This window comes from Lycium barbarum, chromosome 4 (assembly GCF_019175385.1).
Source record: "Lycium barbarum isolate Lr01 chromosome 4, ASM1917538v2, whole genome shotgun sequence".
NCBI classification, from domain to species: Eukaryota; Viridiplantae; Streptophyta; class Magnoliopsida; order Solanales; family Solanaceae; genus Lycium; species Lycium barbarum.
The window spans coordinates 111,563,202-111,588,512 of record NC_083340.1 but is presented as its reverse complement, the minus strand read 5'-3'; the positions used below and the strand labels follow the sequence as shown (position 1 = coordinate 111,588,512).

General features: G+C 38.3%; 1 protein-coding gene across 3 annotated transcripts; it reads left to right on the top strand.

The window, feature by feature from the left end:
- The first annotated feature begins 1,141 nt into the window (after positions 1-1,141).
- Positions 1,142-13,477, top strand: LOC132636234 (protein GET4-like). Of its 3 annotated transcripts, XM_060352982.1 has the most exons (12): positions 1,148-1,470; positions 1,554-1,633; positions 2,203-2,281; positions 2,792-2,873; positions 5,770-5,926; positions 6,533-6,623; positions 6,963-7,046; positions 9,393-9,439; positions 11,418-11,546; positions 11,670-11,754; positions 11,928-12,005; positions 12,838-13,477. In XM_060352982.1, the coding sequence occupies exons 1-12, from the start codon at positions 1,423-1,425 to the stop codon at positions 12,853-12,855; spliced, it is 978 nt and encodes a 325-aa protein (XP_060208965.1). In that variant the 5' UTR covers positions 1,148-1,422; the 3' UTR covers positions 12,856-13,477. The 3 variants fall into 3 exon arrangements, with proteins under 3 accessions (XP_060208967.1, XP_060208966.1, XP_060208965.1); XM_060352983.1 differs by lacking the exon at positions 11,928-12,005 and having other exon boundaries at positions 1,147-1,470; XM_060352984.1 differs by lacking the exons at positions 9,393-9,439; positions 11,418-11,546; positions 11,670-11,754; positions 11,928-12,005; positions 12,838-13,477 and adding an exon at positions 7,159-7,425 and having other exon boundaries at positions 1,142-1,470.
- The last annotated feature ends 11,834 nt before the right edge of the window (positions 13,478-25,311 follow it).

The following is a 25,311-nucleotide window of genomic DNA, read 5'->3' as shown; positions in this document are numbered from 1 at the left end:
ACTTTTTATGTATTAATGTTCATAAATATACTTATTCTGTAAATATCTAACACGTTATAATCCGGAAGGAATACCCAAAAAAATCGTTGAGTAACAGGAATGAAATTTTAAAAGGGGAAATAACTCATATATGCAGTCCACACATCTAGTTTGCAGTCGATGTAGCCCACTATATCATTAGTGTATAGGTAATTTATCTATTCTGTATAGCTATATATGAGTTGCTCAATTTCTTTTGTAACTTTACATATGCATCCTTTTACAATATTACACATTACATATATAGTACATATACATTCTTATACACCCTATATGATGTAAAAATAATGTATATGCTTTGTATAATAATGTATAAATATTGTATAACCATGTATAAACAAAGTATTCCCTTGGGACTCAAAAATTGGTTAAAATTTAAAGAACTCCATTGTTGCCTTTTTAAGTTTCTTGTGATGTTTCAAATCTGTCGGGCCTGTTGCTATTCGCAGACGTGGAGAGCGCGTGCTCACACACACAGAGAAGCGGAGGGACGGTCTTCGTCGCTGGACTCCGACTAGTAGCTCGAAATCTCTAGGAGAAGAAGAAAGGGGCAGAAAGAGAGAATGGGAGAGAGAGAGAGAGAGAGAGAGAGAGAGAGAGGAGCCTTACCGTCAAAGGTTGGAAGCAAGGTCAGCGCCGTTGTGAGAGAAGCATGGGCTAAACGGGTAAGTAATGGGGAATTGGGTTAATATTAGAAAACTAGAAAGAGAGAGAGAGAGGAACCTTACTGTCGAAGGTCGGAAGGCAAGGTCGGCGCCGTTGTGAGAGAAGCATGGGCTAAACGGGCAAGTAATGGGGAAATGGGTTAATATTAGAAATCTAGATGCCCGACCGGTATCTAGGAGTAATTATCTCATTTTAAAAATCATTAGCGGAAATCAAGAGATAATGATCAAAAACACATCTGAACTATGCTTTTTTATGAGTTTTACACCTCAATTATCTGCTGTTCTTTTTTCTACCTGAACTATCACCATCTATGTTTGCTTTTCCTAACTAAAAACCCTAAACCCCATTTGGTAGAAAAAGAGAACGAGTAATAGTTGAACTGTGTTTTAATGTGCTTTTCACGACGTTATATATAAGCGTTTAAAAGTATTAACAAGTGAGACGAGGATTAGTAAAAAAATAAAATAAGGAAAAATAAGTTCTCTATACTATCGTGTTCAATGTATATGCAACCTAGCGTGGAAATGGGAATTAAACACATGAATGCTTCCATTCAATAGCGGTAAGAACCTGGACATTAGGAAGTTCCCATTTTTTTGCTCCTTTTTGTATGGGAATGACAAATACGTGTACGTGGCGACTTAATCAAACACTTTTAACAATGTAAAAAAAAAAAACACTTAAACAATTTGATGTTATCAAGCAAATGAAAGCATGTTCAGGGAGAGAGTCAGGCGAGTGATACTGCCCCCATCTCAGGAGGTATTGTACAATTTCACTTGAGAATTGTTCATTAATTTGAAGTTTATATCTCTGATTTTCTTCATATAAACTGGTAATTGCAGAATATCGATAAGTTGGAGAAGGTTATCAAAGAGGGAAATTACTATGGAGCTCAACAGATGTATAAGTCCACTAGTGCCAGGTACGATCTGTGTATGATTGAATCCATTTTGTGCTTTTCTCGTTATAATATCCTCCGCGCTATAGTTTTCACTTTTTTCCTGAATCATATTTGGACATAGAATTGTTACAATTTTTTGGAATTCAAGTTAAATTCCATATCCCGGAATTCTAAAAACTCCTAATACTCGTTTTCACTCCAAATCACTCACAAAAATTCAACATTTTCTCAAGTTGTATTAATGTCCAAACACAACTCCAATTTCCAAATACTCCCTCCGTCTCAAAATAAGTGTCATTTTAGCAAAAAATATTTGTCCCAAAATAATTATGCCTTTAGGAATTCCAGACAATAATTAGTAATTGTATCCAATTATACCTTATATTAAAGAATTACTTCATCTTTATAGTGCCCATTTCCCAATAAACATCTAATAAATAGGGGCAACTTAGTAAATGGCACCTTGTATATTATTTTTCAGAGTGAAAAAAGCTAAAACGACTCTTATTTTGAGACGGAGGGAGTACCATTTTTCAATTTGTTTTTTCAAATTTCACATTTCTTATGGTCAAACGCTCATTTATTTGCAGATATGCATCTGCCGAGAGATATTCTGACGCTTTGAATGTTCTTCAGTCCGGTGCTTGTTTGCAATTAGACAAGGGCCAGGTTATGCTATGTTATGTTTGTCTTCTCTTCTACTTGTACCATTAATTTTGACTACAACTACTTACCTAAGCAGGATTCTTCTTTTAGGGTGTCTTCGGTACGAAAGAAAATGTTTTCCAGGAAAATAAGTGATTTCTTGTGTTTGATAGGTAAGCAAAAAATTTTGTCCTAAAAGTATTTGTATATAATCTAGACAAAATATGGGAGGTGGGGGTGGAGGTTAGGGGTGGTGCAGATGGGGTGAAGATGAGGTGTGTTGGATGGTGGGGAGGACACAATCAATGTGGAATGTTACTTGTGAAACTTGGTTTCCCTGCTTCCACTAGGGAAGTCATTTTCCTCATTTTTAAGGAACTTGTTTTCCTAGAGAAAATGTTTTTAAAAATTTTGACCAACCGAACATGGGTAAATTGGAAATCATTTTCTGAAAAATTCCTCCATACCGAACACCCTTAATTATAATATATTCAACCTGTATTGTTGATCTAGACTCTTCTTGGAATTTTCCAGATTACCTGTGGGGCAGAGCTTTCTTTACTGTTTGCTGAAACACTTGCAAAAGCAAAAGTTCCATATGACGAAGACAATCTTGGTTAGTCTTTTCTATATATTTCCTAATCTGGTGAATTTTCCTGTATAACGTGTTTATGTTTGTATCTTTCAATAATTTTTCCTAATTTTGTCATTATGCAATGGGAGAAAAATAGAAAACAATGAAAGATAATGGATGCATACATGCGATACCAACTAGTTGTGATTAAGGTTTCGTCATATTAAATATATAACTGCTAGAAGTTTTTGTTATGCAGCAGAAAAATGTAGAGAATTTCCAATATTGGAGAACCTAAAGTATTGAATATTTGAATGAAATGGGTTCAAATTGAGCAAAATGATAGCGAGGATCCATATAGCTGACCCCGACCAGCTTGAGATTGAGGCATAGGGGTAGTAGTAGTAGTTGCAAGTTGCAACCTAAAACCATACAGTGAATCTAGAACATTCTAACAAATAACTTCATATACTTTAACTGCATAAACAATCTGTTGCTTTGCTCGATAACATATAGACTTTATGGTGCATGGTGTAGAATATCTTCAGAGTCGAATTGGTGATGCCAGGAACATTTTCTGATCTGCTGCTAGGTGTAAATTCCTAAGGAAGAGAAAGAGTCAAAGAAGAGTGCATGGAGTTTCTCATTTAGAATTTATTGGACAATATGATATGGAAGGAATAAAAGAACATTGAAGGGGGCGGGGGGTGGACTATCTTATACAAATTAGCAGAACTTCTGTCTTTTTTCCTCTGTATTTTGGAGTGAATTTGATAGATTAGTTAGTACTGAGACAATATGCTCTTTATAGAGGATCATCTCTTTATAGAGGATCATACTTCTCTGTAAATTCTATAATTTTATATGCATCTAGCATGTAGAGTTTCCCCTATAATATACGCCTCACAGAGCACTTCTGATGGAGATAGACAAATTCTAGATTTAACTCTCATTGCCAATGAAACATTGGCTTTGAGATTGACTAGTGAAGTTTCGGAATTTCATGCTAGTTAGACATAGAGAAGGCCTATGATCATGGTAACTGGAATTACCTAATATATCTGTTGGCAAGAATGGGTTTGGGGGTGAAATGGAGACAATGGATCATATATGGTGTATCCACTGTGAGATTCTCCTCATGATCAAAGGCATTATTTATGCTTTATTAATCATAGTAGAGGCTTAAGACAAGGGATCCCCTTTTTCCCTGCTATTTCCTTTTGTAATGGAAGCTTTTAGTAGGCTACTAGAACAAGCGACTACATGGAGATATTTAAATGGTTCAAGGTGAGTGGTTGGATGGGAGAAAACATATCCATTAACACCTTCTGTTTGTGGATAATACACTATTTTTTTCTGGTCGCAAGAGAGAGACCTGGTATCTCTTTTGGAGGACTCTAGTGTGGTGTGAAGCAGTATGTAGACACCGAATTAATATGAGGACGTTAGTAACTGATTCCAGCTGAAGTGGTGTAAAATGTCCAGTACCTGGTTCGGATGTATGATTGGAAAATGGCTCCTTCACCTACAAAATCATCTGGGCTCCCTCCAAGTATAAGACTAAAGATGTAGAACTGTGGAAATTTGTAATATAAGGATCTGAGAATAAGTTGGATGGTTGAAAGTGGAGGACTTATCAAAAGGAGGCATACTTATCCTTACTAACTCTACCTTATCCACCACCGCTACATATTACATGTTTCTTTCAATTGCTTTTAGGTAAGAGAAGTTTACGAGGGATTCTCTATTGGAAGCTCAGGAGGAAAAAACAAATATCACTTAATTGGATGGAAGAATATGGCTGTCTCCCACAGTTGTGGATAATTGAGAGTCTTACAGTTATCCATTTTCAATTAAATCATAATTGAGAGTCTCCCAAGATCCTTTTTATTATGTTATCAAATCCAGACCTATTCCTATTCTTGGTTTACTGCCTCGTGTTATGTTGTCCATGCCGTAGATGTCCAGTCCTGGGTGTGTGGGTGTTTCACATTGGTGGAGGAAATGTATTATTGTCCCCTTATATTGTTTTGGGCAATCCTTAATTCATGAGCTAGCTTTCGGGGTTGAGTTAGGTCCAACGTACATTTCTTATCAGTACTTATGTATGGCTGAATGCAAAACTGTTGGACACCTATTTCGACTTTACAGTGTTGCTAAGAAACTTTGGAACTTATTCTTAAATCTATTTGGCTATCTATCGGTGGAAGGTGCAGACAGATAAAAGTAAGCTGTGGCTGTCCATTCCTGGCTGCAATTTTTGGACTCTATGGAGGGAAAGAAACAAGAGGTACTTTCAGGGAGAGGCGTCCTCTGTTCTGGCTTCAAAAGCAAGAATTTTGTTGAATTTACGTAGTTGGGCAACGTTTTTGGGTGTAAACAATGTAACACAAGTTTTGGATTTGATCTAACTTTTACTCAAGAGTCAACTCATTTTACAAATATTAATCCTCTGGATGCTTCAAAGCTTTACTTTATTTTGAAAAAAAAAAAAAAAGAATTCTCCAAGTAGAAAATTCATCTTTCCTAAAGTTCCAAGTAAGTGATGCACAATAAACTAAAAATTGAAGATTTCAGAAGTATAATTTATAGAACGAGAGATCAAGAATAAAACTAGTTAAATATATTCTGTTGATAAAACATGATAGACTTTTCGATTGTAGAAATGAAAGAGAAGTACTGTTTCCTAGAATAAAGGAAGAGATACTAGCTCCTCTACTACTAAAGTAGCCGATTTCATCACAACTTGACCGTGTTGCTATATGAAAGCTAATTTAAACTGGTGCTTCTCTGTTTTTGTTATTGTTTTTTTTTTCCCTAATTGAGGATTTATATAGCTGCCTCCGAACTCGTTTAGGACTAAGGCATAGTCGTTGTTGTTGTTGCTAATTAATAAGGGATCTTAATTGTTGACTTGGTTTATAATGCATTTCCCTAGATCGTGTCAGGAAAATCTTCAAGAAGTTTCCTCGGCTTTTTATGCCACAACATTTGGAGCTTGCAGATGACGATGACTTGCAAAAGCTCTCTGAAGCAATTGCGGCAGCCAAAACACGAGTAGAAGGCTGTGCGTCCTTTCTGAAAGCCGCCATCAAGTTAGATACTCTTTCTTTCGTTGTAGCTAATCCACAGATATTTATCCGTTTATCGTCTTCTTTGAAAACATGGCTGGTTCAGTTGCTAAAGGAGTTATATAGTAGCTGTATTTCACTATGTAAAATGATATACTGATACACATATACCTTTAAATCCAGATGAGATGGACTGAAGTTAACATATATCATTAAGTGAATAAAATTAATAAAAGAAGAATAGGAACTGAACATAATACTATAAACCTCCTGGAAAGTATCACTGTCCTTAATTAGGTTTTCTTGGAGCTGGTTGCATAATTTTCTTTTAGACCCTTGATGCAACAGCTTTTGTCCTTGTGCTTGTGGGATATTCCCTCTGACTCACTAGTCATGGTTCTTCTCCTCCAGAATATATCATTTTCATAAGGATATCCAAATTCGTCGTGACTCATGATTGTATTGTGTCCTTTGGATGAGATTGTTTACTAGGGTCTTATTTTTGTGTTTAGCCCTTCGATAGAGTAGGATAACATCCTTGACCTTCTGCAAGCCTTTTTATCTTGTTGGAAGTACTTATTCCTTTTTCCATACAGGGAGGGGAAAAAACTAACTATGCTTTGTTTGTAGGTGGTCAGTAGAATTTGGTGCGCATAGGTATGGATCTCCGGAGCTGCATGAGATGCTGGCAGATTATATGTATTCAGAGTCCCCTGAAGTGGTACATTATAGAAGCTGATACTCTTTAGTTCTTTGGTACAACAAAGAAAAAGTGCTGATTCAGTTCCATGGTTATTACTTTATTGTTTTTTAAAGGGTCAAATTAGGGCCTACGATGACTTTTAAAACTAGTAGCTGCTAGTAAAAATGATTATCTTGTTTTACAGCCTTGTGGCAGATCCTTTGGTAACTTAAGGAAGTCTATTCTTTGCTTTCTTTTTTAAACACTGAAGAAACATGGGTTTTCCATTGTTAATGAAACTGAATTTGATGGGGATTTTCCTGATAGTTAATTTATTAGGAGTGAATTGCAGTTAACCATTGCATCCGTGCTTTGCAGGACATTGGTAAAGTATCGTTTCACTTTGTGAGAGGAAAGAATCCAAAGAAATTTGCTTCAGCTCTTGTAAATTTCATGGGCAAGGTAAGCTTTGGCTGCCCTTACTATTATCATTTTTCTGATATCTGGATATCACTGGACACATTCAAAAGCTCAAAAAACTGAATTTATATTTTCAATATTGACTGCAAGGAAGATCTTCTTGACGACCAGGAATTTGCTTAAGAAAACAGTTTTTGTTGTTTTTCTTAAGAGGAAGGAGGCGAAGTTGGCGGTTTCGACGGCAAAAGCGGCAGCTTTTGAACGCATGTATGTTGAACTAGAAGAGAAAGGAAGGGACCAGAAATTGTTCAGGCTAGCCAAGGCGAGGGAGAGAAAGGCACGTGATGTGGATCAAGTAAAGTACATCAAGGACGAGCATGGCAAAGTATTGGTAGAGGAGACTCTCATTAGACGGAGATGACAGTCATACTTCTACAAACTCTTGAATGAAGAAGGGGACAGAGACATTGTGTTGGGAGATTTAGAACATATAGGAAGGTGTCGTGATTATGGGTATTGCAGGAGTATTAAGGTTGAGGAGGTTAGGGGTGCTGTTCGTAGGATGCGCAGGGGAAGAGCGATCGGACCTGACAGGATTCCTGGAGAATTTTGGAAGAGCGCGGGGCCGGCAGGTTTGGAGTGGCTGACTAGGTTGTTTAATGTCATCTTTAAGACGACATTGATGCCCGAAGAATGGAGGGCGAGTGTAATGATCCCTCTATACAAGAATAAGGGAGATATCCAGAGTTGTAACAACTATAGAGGTATCAAACTGCTAAGCCATACTATGAAAGTGTGAGAAAGGGTGGTGGAGATGAGGGTGAGGAGAGGTGTGTCTATTTCAGAGAACTAGTTCGGATTCATGCCGGGACGCTCAACTACAGAAGCCATTCATCTTGTGAGAAGATTGGTGGAGCAGTATAGGGAGAGGAAGAGAGACTTACACATGGTATTCATCGACCTAGAAAAGGCTTATGACAAAGTTCCAAGAGAGATCCTATGGAAATGCTTGGAGGCTAAAAGTGTACCTGTGACGTACATTAGGGTGATCAAGGACATGTATGAGGGAGCCAAAACCAGAGTAAGGACAGTAGGAGGAGACTCAGAGCACTTTCCAGTTGTGATGGGGTTGCATCAAGGATCAACTCTTAGTCCGTTTTTATTTGCCTTAGTGATGGATGGATTGACACGGCAAATTCAAGGTGAGGTGCCATGGTGTATGCTTTTCGCGGACGACATAATCCTGATCGACGAGACTCGTAGCGGAGTTAACGCTAAGCTGGAGGGTTGGAGACATACCCTGGAGGCTAAAGGGTTTAAGCTAAGTAGGACCAAGACAGAGTACTTGGAGTGTAAGTTCAGTGAAGCACCTCAGGAGGCTGGCTTGGAAGTGAGGCTTGATACCCAGGCTATCCAGAAGAAAAGTATTTTAAGTACCTTGGGTCTATTGTGCAAGGCAGCGGGGAGATTGACGATGATGTCACACATCGTATTGGGGCAGGGTGGATGAAATGGAGGCTTGCTTCCGGAGTGCTATGTGACAAGAAGGTGCCACCAAAACTTAAGGGCAAGTTCTACAAAGCGGTGGTTAGACCGACTATGTTGTATGGGGCGGAGTGTTGGCCAGTTAAGATCTCTCACATTCAAAAGATGAAAGTTGCCGAGATGAGAATATTGAGATGGATGTGTGGCCACACCAGGAGTGACAGGATTGGGAATGAGGATATTCGGGATAAGGTGGGGGTGGCCTCGGTGGAAGACAAGATGCGAGAAGCGAGATTGAGATGGTTTGGGCATGTGAAGAGGAGAGACACAAATGCCCCAGTGCGGAGGTGTGAGAGGTTGGCCATGGATGGTTTCAGACGAGGTAGGGGGAGGCCGAAGAAGTATTGGGGAGAGGTAATTAGACACGACATGGCGCAATTACAGCTTACCGAGGACATGACCTTAGATAGGAGAGTTTGGAGGACCCATATTATGGTAGAAGGCTAGTAGATAGTCTCGTTATCCGTTCTTATTAGTAGTCGCAGTATCGCAATTTAATTTCTTGTGCTCCGATTTATGCTATAATTTGCTATTTCCTGTGCTTTAATTATCCTGTGGTATCGGTGTCGTTTGCATTATTTTATTTTATATTATTTCATTTCCATATCGCTTTGAATCTCTTAGCCTTATCTGACTTTTTTTATGCTTTTATGCTTTTCTTGAGCCGAGGGTCTTTCGGAAACAGCCATCCTACCTTGGTAGGAGTAAGGTCTGCGTACACTCTACCCTCCCCAGACCCCACGATGTGGGATTTCACTGGGTGTTGTTGTTCTTAACAATGACCTATTAAACACGTACGATTTAAATTCACATGGAGTATAATTCATAACATTTGACTTGCAGTGCTATCCAGGAGAAGATGATTTGGCTATCGTGCGGTCTATTCTGATGTGAGTATAGTTGCAATATAGTTTAGTTCCTTGCATTTGGTGGTCCTAACTAATAGCATGTTTGGCCAAGCTTCTTCCAAAGCCAAAAGTGCTTTAAGTGGTTTTTCTTTTCCAAAATTGAGGTGTTTGGCCAAACTTTTAGGAAAAGAAAAAGTGTTTTTGAGTAGAAGCAGAAGTAGGTTTTGAGAAGCTAAAAGAAGTAGCTTCTCCCAAAAAGCACTTTTCTAAAAAGCACTTTTGAGAAATACACTTAGTAGCACTTTTTAAAGCTTGGTCAAACACTAATTGCAGCTCAAAAGTGTTTTTTCAAATTGATTAGCCAAACACAAACTGCTTCTCACCACAAGTACTTTTTTGAAAAACACTTTTCAAAATAAGTTGATTTTAGAAGGTTGGTCAAACAGGCTATAGTTTGTTGGTTGATATTCTGAACATTAAACTTCAACAAACAATTGTTTTGTCTCCCAAGTCTGTATTCTCCATAAAATATCTGGGAATTTACAACAATCTGTGACAGGCTGATTGTTGAAGCTAATATGCTAAAATACATGACTTCCTACATAATACGCATTTAGACTACTCTACACCAATACTGGATATCTCTACTGCTTCTGTCTCTTCCCCTCTTCTCTCGACTTTCCATGAACAGCAGATTGCATGTACTCTGTTATCTGGCTTGATTTTCTAATTTTTATCAGAATACTGATTCAAAAGTCAATGTAACGGCAACATGACTGGAAAAGAGAATTGAACAAAGACCTGCATTCTCAAAGAAATGTTACAACAGGTCCCTTTTCTCCAAATGTCTTTGGTATATCAGATATAGCAGAAGCAGTATGTCACAGCACTGAATAGCAGTGACAGAGTTGAACAATGCTAAGTGTATCAGATATAGCAGAAGCAGTATGTAACAGCACAGAATAGCATGACAGAGTTGAACAATGCTAAGTGTAATATCAGATATACCAGAGGCAGTATGTAATAGCACAGAATAGCAGTGACAGAGTGGAAAGAATATTAAAAACAAGAAGAAAAGGAAAATAGAAAGCAATGTTTCTAATAAAACTGAAAACAAGAGAGACAAAAGAGCTGTGGGGGGTGGAACCAGCACCACCTTTGAACCGTCAGAGCTTCTGCAGCTTCTTCTTTGAGGTTCAAACCAGGATTTTCCTTTTCTTCTTCCACATGGGTTCTATTTCTCCTTTAAACAAGGTTCTCCACTCCTTCGAAGCAGGTTCTCCTGCTTCTTAACAAAGGTCAAGTATCACTTCTTAGTCGTTGTATTGAGTTGCTAAAGCAATAGGGATACAAGTTAGCATCACTTCTTAGTCGTAGCATATGATTGTTGCTATAGCAATAATGATGTTTCCGCTAGATAGGAACTCAGCTAAAAAAAAAAAAAAGAATAAAAACAGTAGCAATGTTTCTAAGGTTTAGGTTTTTATCTCTATAATTTTCCATACGAAAGCCCAAAATGTATATTCTTTTGGAGGTTTTGTTGGTCCTTTTTTGTGTCCAAATAATGTCCGAAATAAAAATTGATGAAAATTGTACTACACAAATGTGACTGCACGTGTCTTGGCTGTGTTTGTGTGCGAGAAATGTCTGACTCAAACAGATAGCGTTAAATTTGGTGTCCCTGCTTCATAGGCAGCTACAACTTTAGTTTGCTCCATGCTCGTAAAGAATGCAGTGAGAAGCCTTTGGGTTGCCTAATGCTATAGTGCAGTCACTGGCATGCTCTTGTCTAGAGGAACTATTACCGCCGTTAAGCTTTACATTCTCCATGAAAATCATTTGGGTTGAAATGACATTCAAATCCGCCTAGGTGTTAACACATTGTTATAAGATTGTAGTTCTGAGCCATATTTGTTGCCAAATGTGATAAATAAAGGTACTTGTGACTAATTTTAATCTTTTCCATGTTTGTTTATCTTGTTGAGCCTACGGTTCTATTATCATCTCTTTGCTTTGGCAGGTACTTGTCTTTGGGAAACCTAAGAGATGCTAACAAGCTCATGGATGAGGTGAAAGTGGAAGTCGAATTGAAGAATCTTAACTTTCCTAGCTCAGAATTAACACAGTTTGTGAACTATCTCCTCCTGACGTAAGTTCCAATCGTGCTTTGAACAATAATCAATTTTTCATGTGGCATAAGTAAAATTTCTTTGCTGCTTTTGTACATGGTTAAGCTGTCATTCACAGTTCACAAACTCAATTTATGATACAGGTTGCAGAGGGATGCTTTACCTTTGTTTAACATGCTGAGACAAACCTACAAGTCGAGTATAGATAGAGAATCTATGTTTAATGAAGTGAGTTGCTATCTCCAACGGAGATATCTCCATGCATACGCTAGGATACTTTGTTTTATCTTTTGACTTTCACATGTTTGTCTTTATAGCTATTATGATGCATATGGATAAGACACTCCTGTTTCAGATGAGTGATGGTTTTCCTCCTAATGTTTACTGTGTCTGTGGTTTAGTTGCTAGACGAAATTGCAGAGAAGTTTTATGGTGTTCGACGTAGAAATCCTCTTGAGGGGATTGGAGATTTCTTCAAGGTAAATTTAAGCAGTTAGGAGAAATCCTAATAGTACCTCTGAAAAAAGTAAGGAGAAGGTTCAGCTATCTTTACCCCCTTATGCTTTTATTTGAGGAACAAAATCCCTCGGCTACACTTGAGTTACACACAACTTCCCTGAAATAATTTACTATTGTGAATCAGTTTGTTTTTTTCATATACATCAACAGTGGCGGAGCCAGGATTTCTGCCGAGGGGGTTCAAAATATAAAAAAGTAAACATACGAAGAAGCCTAAGGCCGTTCAACATCTACTATATATACATAAAAAATCATTTTAACTTTGTAAAAATAGTGTTTTTTCCCGCCGAGGGGGTTCGAACCCCCTCGGCTCTATGTGGCTCCGCCACTGTACATCAATGAGAAGTGCACTTCACTTGCTCAAAACTGGTAAATGTGATCAAAATCCATTTTACCTCCAAACCATTGATAAAGCAACCAATTAATATGAGTTTAATGAATGAATTAAGAATTGAGGGCTGCTTATTTTGAAGCCCCTAAGGCCATCTTTGTCATCATATAGGTGGAATTGGAGGAAACCAGAATTGGCTATTGTTTGGCCCAAGTGAAGCACATTTTCTATTAGTTTGGTGGAAAGCAAACAGTACCTGTTTTAGTCCATATATTTAGAGGAGTAAGGAGCACAGTGGCATTGCTTTGCTACAAAAACACGAGAGTGACTAGTCTGGTGGGGAAATACCATTCGTGTATATCGGAACTTTCAACCTTTTCCACCCCTGAATTGCAGCTCTTTTAGTTGGTGTGTGTGGGAGATAAATCCGACTTTCTGAAATATTACTTTTAATGTTGCAGATGATGGGAGGCGAATAGGATTTGACACAAATATCTTCAATGTGATGAACTCCATCTAAATTGTGCATTCTGCCTTGCGTTTAAAAGGGACGACTTAACCTCAATTGTGGATGTTCTTCTGCTTGGCTTGGCAAACATTAATGGAGCAAACGTTTCTTTTTTGAATCTATATTCTGTTACGGTGTTACCCATGCATCATTGTGTTTTGGTTTTAGGTGATGAAAATAAGCACAATTTGAGAGTGGAAAGAGTTTGATGGCACGTTGTGGTCGAACAGGTTTAAGATAGGGGTTCAGAATGTTATATTTTAAGGCGCACTATCTGAAAAATAGAATACAAAAATGAACTTGAAATCAGAACTCAGCTTCGTGCTTATTTCCTTGAGAAATTTTGGAGTCAGTAGTTTTAGTGTACGTGCATGGTGCATATTGCGTCAATAATTAAAAATTATATCCAAAAAGAATAAATTATTGTAGAGTAGCAATTGATGTTAAAATAAATTCAACATTTGTTCAAATAATGAAAATAAATGTAGTTATATTGATACGTAGATGAATTTAATATCTTCTGAACCTGCAAAGATGATGTATTAAATTAGCTGTATAGTATTTTAATTATATATAAAAAACTTATTAGATAAGATACAAAAAATTTATGTTGTTATATCTAACCTAATATCTCTTTATAAATGATGTTTTTGGTGTATGTTCTCTTCTGTTTGATTGCTTTGTCTTGATCAAAACATTATCATTGTCGATATTGATATATCCCTCTTGAAAGTGTAACATAAACGGTTCTTCAGGTGAGAAATTATGTTGTACCATTTGACATTGTGCTTTATTTGTTATCAGTGCAAATTACAATCATATTAAAATTTATTTTTGTACGTATTTAAAAGGTACTGTTCTTTATTTCTAGAGGCAAAGGTTGAATTTTGGAGATGGATACATGCTTGAATGCACATTGGTCCGTCATTATTTCCACATGGATGGCATTGTTATGAAACTTCTATGTACAATCCTTGTACAATTGCATAAGCCATTTGAATGATCCAAGTTTCTCGGTAACACGATAAATGCATCTTCCTTCAAACGCGACGTGTATACAGCACGCAAATCATTCTAATGAAGTTTTTCCTTCTCATGGAATATGAAAATATTTTTCTTGTTAAATAATCTCCGACACTACTATTAGTATTATCTTTTACAACCAATTGCACGGAAGATTAATCAAAACAACTCTTATTGTATTTGGCTTCTCTCATTATCGACTTGAAGCAATAAATCACTAACGTTACGTTGGATATGTTCATTGGGTTATTTATTTATTCTTGGTTTTAATTGTTTGATTATTTGATGAAATAGTTGAACACCATCTGTGGCTTGTTAATTGAACTTGAAAAAGGGAACTGCGAGTGTAATAAGAATAAATAGAATGTGTTTGTGAACCTCTAGATAGAGAATCATTTCGCTAATGAGATAGAAATATAATCTTTAGTCTAGCTTAGTTGATCATTACAGAGATTTAAATGCATTCAGCTATTTTCTGATGACCATAAAAATATAGGCGTTGGAGTAGTTTGGATAGGCATAGAGTTATCGGCATGATGCTCACAAGTAATATTAACCAAGCAACTCAGGAAAAATAGTAGGTGTAACGATCGGAGGACTCAACTGGATTGTTAGTGGACATAGTCCTAGATTGATTTTCCTCAATCGATTTCATCTCATTGATGACACGTAAAAATTTGTTCTTTATCGATTGAAGTTCATTATCTATTTTCTTTTTATTTTTAGTTAGATTATAATTATAACTATCGATTTTATCTCTTATTTAGATAATTAACATTAGTTTAATTTAGTTGACGGTTAATCACAAGCCTTTGTGGATTCAACACTTGATTCTCAATCACTGCATTACTTGTACTACCGCATATACTTGCGTATGCGTTTGGTAGAAACACCTGGGTCAAATAACACCGTAGCCGACTGATGACAGACCAGAATAATACCTGTGATGACGACATTTGAAGCCTCTGCCTCTGGCCAACCCGAAAAGCATAATAATGGCCACGACCATTCTCAGATTGAGTACCCACGCGACCACTCTCAAATTGAGTACCCACACGACCACCACCTCGGCTGATCTGGGCACCACCTCTACCAGAACAAGAACCACCTCTGCCACTCTGAGCGCCCTCTCTCGCTAGCGGTTGTGCTAATGTCGGTGCAGAACCCTCAGAATCCTGAAATGAACCACTGCGTCTAAGTTTGGGATACTCCCACCTGAAATGCTCAGGGTCACCATACTCAAAATATCCCCTACTGACTACGGTATACTAGGAAGAACCTGAATAGCTAAACTATCCTCCAAGGCTTGAAGGCCTAGAATACGAAACCCGGGAACTCTGTCTCGAACTGGTCATACCACTCTTTGAAGCTGACATAGTTTCATAAATAGGCATGGTGGACTGGGATGATGATAGTCCCTCCCTGAATAACCTCGGCTCCTAGGTGGATTACCACTGTAGCTACCAATAGAACAAACCCTCTTGCCTTCACGCTGCTCAAGACTCTACTGCTGAATCATCTCTATATCCTTGGTGGCATCCACCACATCCTGAAAGAAAACCCCTGATGTGGCAAACTGAGGAATACCTAAATGAATCGGGATAGTCAACCCTCTGACAAACCTCCTCATCCTCTTTGCCTCGATGGGAAAAATCATCATAGCATGTCGGGCCAAGGCATGAACCTAGTCTCGTACTTTGTAATAGATATACCATGCTACCTCAAACCCTCAAGCTGATCTCTCCCGAGCTCTCTGATACCGCGGGAGACATACTTGTCCAGAAACCTCTAAGAAAACTGACCCGTCGGCCTACTGCAAACAAAATATCACCACTACTACTTGGCCTCGTCGACCCTCTGAAATGACGTGTAGTAGACTCCATGAGACTGAAATAACCACAGATTGTGTAACCTCTCGTGACAGCTAATCAAGAACTCGTAAGCATCCTCACTCTATTTCCCATAACACTTGGGAGGCTCCATCCTCTTGAACCTATCGAACATCTTCTGCTCCTCAACAGACATAGCAGGTCTATTGGCCAGATGGGAGATATACCAGGAAAACTAATATCATCAAATCGAGAAGCCATAGCCGCGGCTGGCTGGGCCTTTAGACTCCAAAATCCCGAGGCAAGCATCTGGTCTGGGGGCTGACTCTCGACTCTAGTTTGGGAGCCATCTGGAGTGACAAGCGAGATGCCAGCCTTAGTCACCCCCTCAAGAATCCGTAGCATCCGAACTAAAGTGTCCTGCAACACTAGCATAGCAATAAATTCGAGCGATGCCTGTGTTGATCCATACTTTTCAGTCGGTATTGACTCATCCTCCAGAACCATCTCCGGATAGGGAGAAACTGCCCTAGTATGGCCCTGAGTGGCAGTCGTGCTCGACCCCTATATGATGCCATCATGCAGGATCTACCCCTGCCTCTCCCCTTACCACGTCCCATGTCCCTTCTCATGCAACAACCCTGGTACCGGGTACGGGTGAAGGAGTAGGCTCCTGATCTCCAGCTGCGGCCGAACGAGTCCTCACTATATATGAAAGAATGAAACAATAAAGTTAGAAATCATGTAGAGTCAAGTACGAATGATAAGAATAAAATAATATATGTTTTCTGAATGTCTTATTGCTTTTCAAAGATAAGTACGAAGCTCTTCGTGCTGATCCACAAGACTCTACTAGACATAACTCTTGTACTCATGAGACCGATGAACTTAGGCTGTGATACTAAATTGTTGCGATTCAAAAATCATAAGCCTTAATGACACCAATTTCCCAACCTATAGGTAAGCCAACCCGAAAATTTCCAAAACAGCAAAGTAAATAAGCGGAAGAAACTAAGAGAAAAGACGAATATTTAACATGCTATGTCTTTATAATAGAAAGTGTGGAAACATAATCCAACATCCACCCAAGATTGGTGTCATAAGTACAAGAGCCTCTAATAATAGAAAGTGCAAGTCTGTAACTGCAAATACATTGTTCGAATACTAAAGAAAAGACAAAATGCTAAAATGATATAAGGAGGAGGGGTGCCGCGGAACAACCAGCAGCTCACCATGATCGCTGGAATAAACTCAGTATGAACTCACTTAACCCTGTGAAATCTATTGGTACTCAGAGTCAAATATGCACCACGAAAAGTGCAGCAAGTGTAGTCTATGTACGTGGAGCATGGGTACTCAGTATATCTCATAAACCGACAACGAAAAAAGTAGTAATGAAGTAAATAGTAAAGTCCCCCTTTTACCTTACCGGATACTTAGTCTCACAATCGAATCATCACCAAGTACAGAGTATAAATGTACCACTTAATTCACTTACTCATATAACAAGTAATGAAATAGCCAAAGAATCAGATAAGCAGTTAATCACCTAATCAATTAAGGAAAGATAATGGAAATGCAATGCCGTATGCTCTATATACACACAGAGCTTCAAGGACTCTAAGGAAGATGTAACCCATGGGGGACGGCTAAGTCCATATACCACCCAAAATTATTATATCTCCCAAATCACATCGGGTACAAACCTCCCAATACTTAATCATACTCCAGACCGTAAAAGGTCAAATACCATGCAATATAAGCAACCCGCTACAATTGTGAATACCCATCCAATCATAAACATATGGAGCCTAAGGGGATAAATTATTGAGATTGGAAGCCTAATGAGGGCTAATGAACCCAAAGCGAAATGATTTCGGGTGGTATATGGGCCTCGCGAGTCCCCCATGGGTCACTGTTTGCTCATGTCCAAACATGTGTATACCGGGTGATGGAAAGGCCCTGTATTTGCATTGCATTGCATATTATGTCATTGCATATCATATGATTCTATTGATTACTTTTGTTGTGATTTGCTTGAGTTGTTGCCTAATTTTCCTTAAATGCTTACATAAAAACTTAATGAACTTGGGGATTAGAAACTGAACTTAGGATTATAACTTGAGGATTATTATGATCATTTGGATTATTGTCATCGTAGAGTGATAAGAAGTTAAGTGTGGAAGTAGTAATTGAAGACTAGCCCTCATCTCCATTTTATCTAGGGTTAATCGACGATGCTATTGAGTACCTGTTGCTTTTGTACTCACGCTAAACTTGCTATACCCTTTTTGTGTGTAGATTCAGTTCTTGGTTCGAGTGGAGCACATGATCTTACTTTCCGTTGAGTTACTGTCTAGGAGGATCCGGGGTGAGTTAAAATTCGATTCATAGCACCAGATTCCTTTTCTCCTTTTTTCTTACTTCTATCCCTAATTACCAAGACAATGTATTTATTAGTACTTATCAAACTTGTAATCATATCTAGTCGTTCAAGTACCGTGACATCCAATTTTGGGATGGTTGTATTTTCTTTATGTTGACTTATGACGTTAAGGCTTTATTACGACTTAATCTATTTTATTTGATCAATTTCGCATAGTTTTATATCTTTAGTTCTTTAAATTGGGTTATGGATGGCTTACTAACTGGTGGTAGTTAGTGCCTTCACGGCTTATCAAATTGGGTCATGACAAATTGGTATCAGAGCTTTAGGTTCATTAGTCTTACTGTACTTGAACAGTGTCTAGTAGTGTTACCTCTTGAAAAATCCCGGATTGTTGTCTTGTGAATAGACTAATGCGAGCTTAAGATGAACACGAAGTTCTTATGAGATTAAGGAGAGTATCTAATAGTTTTAAGAGCATACCATAAGATTTTGAAGTCATATGAATAAGTGAAGCTAAGTTCATCAAATGAAGTGAGACGTAAGACGTGTTTGGAAAGGTTTTTGCAATAGTTGATTCGATGCGTATTTAGAAATGTCTTGAGGGGATACTATAGGGCCTATTATATAGTTAATGAAGAGTTATATAAGTTCCAAGAAGGTTCCACAAGTATTGGAAGTCAAACGAGTCGACAAGAATGAATTTCGTGATTTTCCAGTTTGTACGACCATTTGTATGGACAGTATAAATTATAGGGCCCGTATAATGGTCCGTAGAATGATTCTAGAGAAGGGTGACTCCTTGGTGAGATTATACGGTCCAATTATATGGACCGTATAAATTATACGGCCCGTCTAATTGGCCATATATCCGAGTCGGGCCAGAATTCATTTTTGTTATATATGGCCACCCTTGTTCATTTATTTTATTTCTCTCCTTCCTTCAAGTCTTGAGAGCTCCAAAACCCTTCTCCAAGCATATTCCACACAAACCCAAGAGAAATCAAAGATTTAATAGCAAAAACTAAGGTATTCATGTGTTGGAAGGCTCACTAGGGTTAGTAGACTTCAAGAATAACTTGGGTATTGAAGCTAGAGTTTTAATACAAGTTGATAGCTTTCTCTAAAGCTCATTATTGTGAGATAAAAGGTTAGTTTTCATGCTTATTTCATGCTATCAAGAATGCTTAGTCGTTGAACATGTCACGACCCAACCCCGTAGGCCGTGACTAGTGCCCGATCTGGGCACTCAAACACATTCTAGTATATAGCAGAAGCCGACAAGGCTTTATTTCCGATTTAGATAATTTCCAAAAATTTTTTGGCAGAGTTTCGTTTGTTTTACGGACTATCCCATATACCCTGCACGCAGAAAATACCAACAAAGGCCACACAGGGCCAACAGAGTAACATTTAAATATATGCGGACCGGCCGCCGCGGCGAATGGGATCGCCCAAACACAACATATACACACAGCTGTACAGAAAGATCCCAACCCACAAACATGTCTACAGACCTCTAAATGGACCAACAAAATCATATGGTGGGACAGGGCCCCGCCGTACCCATGAACGAGAATATACACATATAGAAGTGACAGACTGTACCAAAAGATGGCTCTGAATAAAAGAGCGCTCCAAATGGCGGAAAAGATATCCTAGACAGACGGATCGGCAAACCTGTCGTCAGTACCTGCGCGGCATGAAAACGCAGCCCCCGAGGAAAGGGGGTCAGTACGAAATATGTACTGAATATGTAAAGCCTGAGTTGCAGAAACAAAATCATAACTGGTATAGAACGTACAGAAAGTAAACAGAAAATACAAAGTATCAGATATATATTTTCAAAACATGCGGAGTGTGTACAGAAACATATGTCATATCAAATCCGGCCCCTGCCAAGGGACTCGGCAGACAGAACGTGGCCACCCTCCCGACGCTGGTGCCACAACACAGAAGAATCAGAATAGGGGCATAACCCCGTAACATAATATGTCATATCAGATGGCCATAGTAAATCATATCAGAACAAGCGTACATGGCACAGCATACTCCACAAACCCATGTACGCGTATACCTGCCCCCTCACATCGAGGCACGGCGAACAATGCAAAGGATCACGCTTGACAACATATCCTGGCCCGGGCTCAGTGTGGGAAACATTGGGGCATCCACGAATGGAGTAGTGAGAGACTAATGCAATTTAACAATATCATAAATGTTTTCAAAGACTCGGTGAAGCGTATCAAAGCCAAACAAATCCAATGGAGTTGGACGGGATGATAATAGATGCATTTCGGATATCATAATAAATTACAGAAGTATAACCTTCCTGAAGTCGTTCCGGGTGTCAAAATAATTTACAAGATTTAATAGGATATTTAAAACAATATTCGTTAGGTAATTAAAAAGGGTAGTCAAACGTTTCTTTCAAAAATCGCTTAAAAGGAAAGCTTTAGTACATTAAGGGCAAAACCGGGAATAGTGGGCCCGCCTCGGGACAAACAAGGCGGCGGGCTCAAATTGTGCCCTCTAAGCTTATGGGGTCACCTAAAAAGGTTCTACAAACATTCTATGACTTTCCAAGTAATTTAGAGCAAAGTTGCATTATTTCATGCAAAGCGTACTGAAATGATTCAATTCTACTGAAGGAAAAACTGAAATTTTCTCTTGCGGATTTCGAGGGCCGAGAAGTCTTTCGAGGCCCGGATCCGACCCTAACACACTAAGGACATGCCAAGGGAAGAATTGGGGTTGCTTTACATACCTCTTGAGCTTTTTAAGTCTATCCAAGCTCACTTCCCGTTTCGTCAAAAATCTGCAAATGGTCACATTTACCAATGGTGAGTTATGGATGCCATGATTTCAACTTAATGCATATTTGTCTACCGAAATTTCGGCAGCACTTCCCCTATACATATAGCCCCCCGAGAATTCAACTCGGCTAGAAACCATCAACAACAACCCAAACAACAACATCAACATCAACAACAACCATTAAAGACACAATATCCTTCAACTAGTCATCTTTCTAACAAGTTGACATAACGTTCATTCCAACCCAAACTTTCAAACTAATATCAATGATTTCACATTCATTATCACTCAAGATCATCACAATATAAATTTAGAAATATTTCATATCATTTTCCTTAAGTTATACACTCGATATACATAATATACAACTTTCCGTCAAAGTCATAACTTATGCAAAACATCAAACCTTTGGCATACAACTTCATAACATGTTTCCAACTTCTGAATTCATCAATGATCATTACAATTAACGACCAAACAACTTCGTTTTCTTAATGTCGGAAAATCATACTAAAACGACATAAGTTTCTACATTCCAATTCAATACAAACTTATATCATTCTAACTTCATTTACATTGCAAACATCACAATAACACACTAAACAACTTAATTCCTTTCTATCCCAAGCCAAACACACCCTACGACCAACATGCCCATTTTATCAATATCAACTAAATTCATCCAACTTTCAATTCCCATATGCATTTCATCACAATCACAACTAGAATATAACATGAATTTAACACATTGTGGCTATACAATTTGTACATACCCACGGCTACACACTTACAACACACACCCACTTTACAACTTCCATTTCTTCATACAATCAACACATTTCTACATACTACAACACAACCAAAACTTAATAACACAAAGATAAGGGAGAAATTCTTACCTTTTCCTCAAGTCTTCTTCACTTGGAGATATGATTACTTTGAAGAATCTAAAGCTTCTCCCTCCAAACCAACTATACCAAGTTACAAAGGGACCTTGAATTAGTGGAAATCCAATAAGAGAAAATTTTTTAAGACAAGATTTTTGGGGGCTAATGTTTCCTCCACAAACCCGAGACCACCTTTCTTATTGCTCTTGTTCTTGGCTTTCTATCCTTGTCTATTTTCTTGAACCTTCTAAAGAGATAAAGACTAGTATATATATAATTAGCACATGGGAAAATTAAATAAGGCCATGGGTTTTGGGCCATAGATGGCCGGCCACCCTTCAAATAAATGGGCCTCATTTTGCTTCACATTTTACAAGCCCAATGACTTATGAACCATATTTTGTAATTCCCGAAACTAATTTCCAAAATTCCAAATTTGTCCTTGGCCTCATTCGACACTTTCACATTAATATTCTTTCATACACAACTCCTATGTCAAATAAAAGTTAGTTATGGCCTTATTTCTTACAAGACAAGATTATTTCCAAATTTTCCAAAGGTGTGAAAACACGGGATATAACAGAACAACTTGGGTAGAAGGAGAAAGTAGAAGATGAAGTTTAAATGTAGTTTTCATGATGGTTTTGAGTAGTAAGCTAACTTGAGTCATGATTCTTAGTATGATATGGATATAATCTTATTATGGAAGGTAATAATGGTGATGAGGAACCATTGTATGAAAATGTGCAAAGGGTTGGTGTGAAGTTGTTAGTATAAGTTGAACACGAGAATGAATTTTGAGACTTAATGGAATATGACTACTTGATTATGTTATTGTGGATGCTGTTATAGTTGTTTGGGAGTTGTTTTGCAACATGGTAGAAGTCGATGAAATAGGGGAAATGCTGCCCAATTTTCGTTAGCTCATGAATTATTCTAGTTTGAATTTGAGAGTGTCTTTGAGGCTTAATGTTACACCTCGGGATTTTTTCCGTACTTGTGTGATGAGTAGAACAATGAAGGACTTGAGTGTATGGTGTTTTACTAAGTCGAGAATGGCTAATTTTGCATTTTTGGAAATAATATAGTTGCAGAAAAATTTTCACCCAGTGGTCGTATATGGCACTATACGGCCCGTAAAGTGATTTACGGACCGTATAGTGCAATCGTCTTTTATTGCGTCAAAAAATCTCAAGATTCTGTTAAGTGTTGAAATGGTTAAAGACGACGCAGAATACGGCCCGTAAACTGGTTTACGGACCGTAAACCAGGTCGTAAACCACCAGGTCCCTCAGCCAAGACTTTCTGTAAATGTTGAATATGGTTAAATACGACCCAGTTTACGGCCCGTAAACTGGTTTACGGACCGTAAACCAGGTCGTAAACTGCCATGTCGACCAGCCAAACTCTCTGTTTTTTGGAATGCTTAAATACGACCACAGTGGACGACCCGTAAATCAAAATACGGTCCCGTAAACTGCAGTTTACGACCACTGTTCACCCGACGAGAATTCATTAAACATCAGCTTTTGAGTTATTAAAAGGAACTTAGGCCTCATTTTATTTCATTCTTCATTCATACAACTCAAGAACACTCTAGAACTCTCCAAATACTTCCTCCATAAGAATCCAAGAGAATCAAGGGAAAGCTAAAGATCAACAACACAAAACCTATGAAATCAAGTGCAAGAACACATCATGGGATCATCTAAGTCAAGTAATTCCCAAGAAGGTGAACTAGGGTTTTGTTTAAGTGAAGAATTTCAACTCAAGGGTTGTTCAACCACTATCCAAGGTAAGTTTCATGATCATTCTATGTTGTTTGAAGTATTGAAAAGCTTAGACACTTGAAATGTAGAAGAACATAGAAATGAACCATTATTGAGTGAATAGTGCCATAAATGAATGATAGTGGGATTGAATTATGAATGTTGAAGTGTTGTGAATACAAATACGTTATAAATGATGTTTATATCATGAAACAAGCGTTAAACGCATGAAAATGCAAGAATGAGTCATAAGGCTAATTATGAGGGAAATTGGAGGAAAATGGTGGATTTTGCTAAATGTACGTAAATGACGATTGTTGATTTCGATATTGTGAGTAATGCTATGAATGTTGGGAGTTAATATAAAACATGGGAAAAATAGTATAAACAAGAGAAGCGCTGTCCGACTTCTCTTAGAATTGGCGACGCGTTCTTGTAGTTAGTATGCTAATGTTGATATGAATTCTTTATGAAGGTAACAACACGATATTGAAGGAGAACGAGTGAGCGATATCTTAGCTAAACGACCAAGGTCTGTGAGGCTAGTCCCTTCTTCCTGATGGCGTGAATCTTGTAGCACGAAATTCCTATTCTCTTCATGAGTTCTTATAGTCCGAAAGGCTAAGAGTCTAACTCCTTAATGTCTATATAAGATGAGGAATACGATATGATGATGCTAGTATAATGATGATTTTAATTATCGCTTACACTCACCTTATGTACTAGTTCCTTCAAGGTGAGGCAGAGTATCAATAGTTGTTCCATAATGGAATTGGGGGATCACGACCTTACGTCACCCCGATAGAATAAAGTTGATCTTGAGCCTTATGCATGTATTATAATGAGATAAGTATTTTATGATGAGTATATTATTATTATGAGCATTTTATGATAAGCATGACATGAGCATTTCACACCGTGCCTAGTTGGCCGGGCAGTCACCGCCAAGGCGGGCAGCTATACAGATGCACCATGACCTTCGGGCATGGGCAGACACCACTAGTGGGCGGCATGAGATGGTACCCCAGACGCGGGAGGACTGGACGCGGGCTAATATTATTGATTATCACACCGTTCCGACATAGACGGGCAGCTTGCATATGATGCATATATGTTATGAGGATGAGTATGAGTAAGATGACACGCATGATTTCCTTTATGATTATCAGACAGATCCAGATATTTCACGTTGATGTTATCACTATGTTGTTGATGTTTTCTTTCATTGTTTATGCTTCTCATACTCAGTACAACATTCGTACTGACGTCCTCTCTTCGGACGCTGTGTTCATGCTCACAGGTAGACAGAGAGGAGAGCTTGGCCCAGATCCTCAGTAGCAGTCAGCTGGTTGAAAGCACTCCATTGTCCGGAGGTGCTTAGGATTATCCTTTTGGTATATATGTATATTTTGGGCACGACGGAGTTTTGTTCCGTCCATGTATTTACAGTATGTTAGTAGAGGCTCGTAGATACGCAGTGTGGGTTAGATGGTCTCACAAGACGTTTCCATATGCATGTATATTATTTTGATGGCCGAAAGGCAATTGTATATAAAGTATTTATGTTTGTTTAATTATGATTTTCCTACAACTGGTATGTAAATTGATAAAAGAATATTAAATGAGCAAGATAAGTAGTAGAGTGAGGGGTGCTCGGTAACTAGCTCCGGGTACCCGTCGCGGCCCCTAACTGGGTTGTGACACTTAACCATGGTA

Excerpts from the sequence above, each read along its gene's own strand:
- LOC132636234 (XM_060352982.1), top strand. The coding sequence starts at position 1,423 with ATGTTCAGGGAGAGAGTCAGGCGAGTGATACTGCCCCCATCTCAGGAG. Across the intron at positions 1,471-1,553 it reads TACTGCCCCCATCTCAGGAG|AATATCGATAAGTTGGAGAA; the intron begins GTATTGTACAAT and ends TGGTAATTGCAG. Across the intron at positions 7,047-9,392 it reads TTGTAAATTTCATGGGCAAG|TGCTATCCAGGAGAAGATGA; the intron begins GTAAGCTTTGGC and ends TTTGACTTGCAG.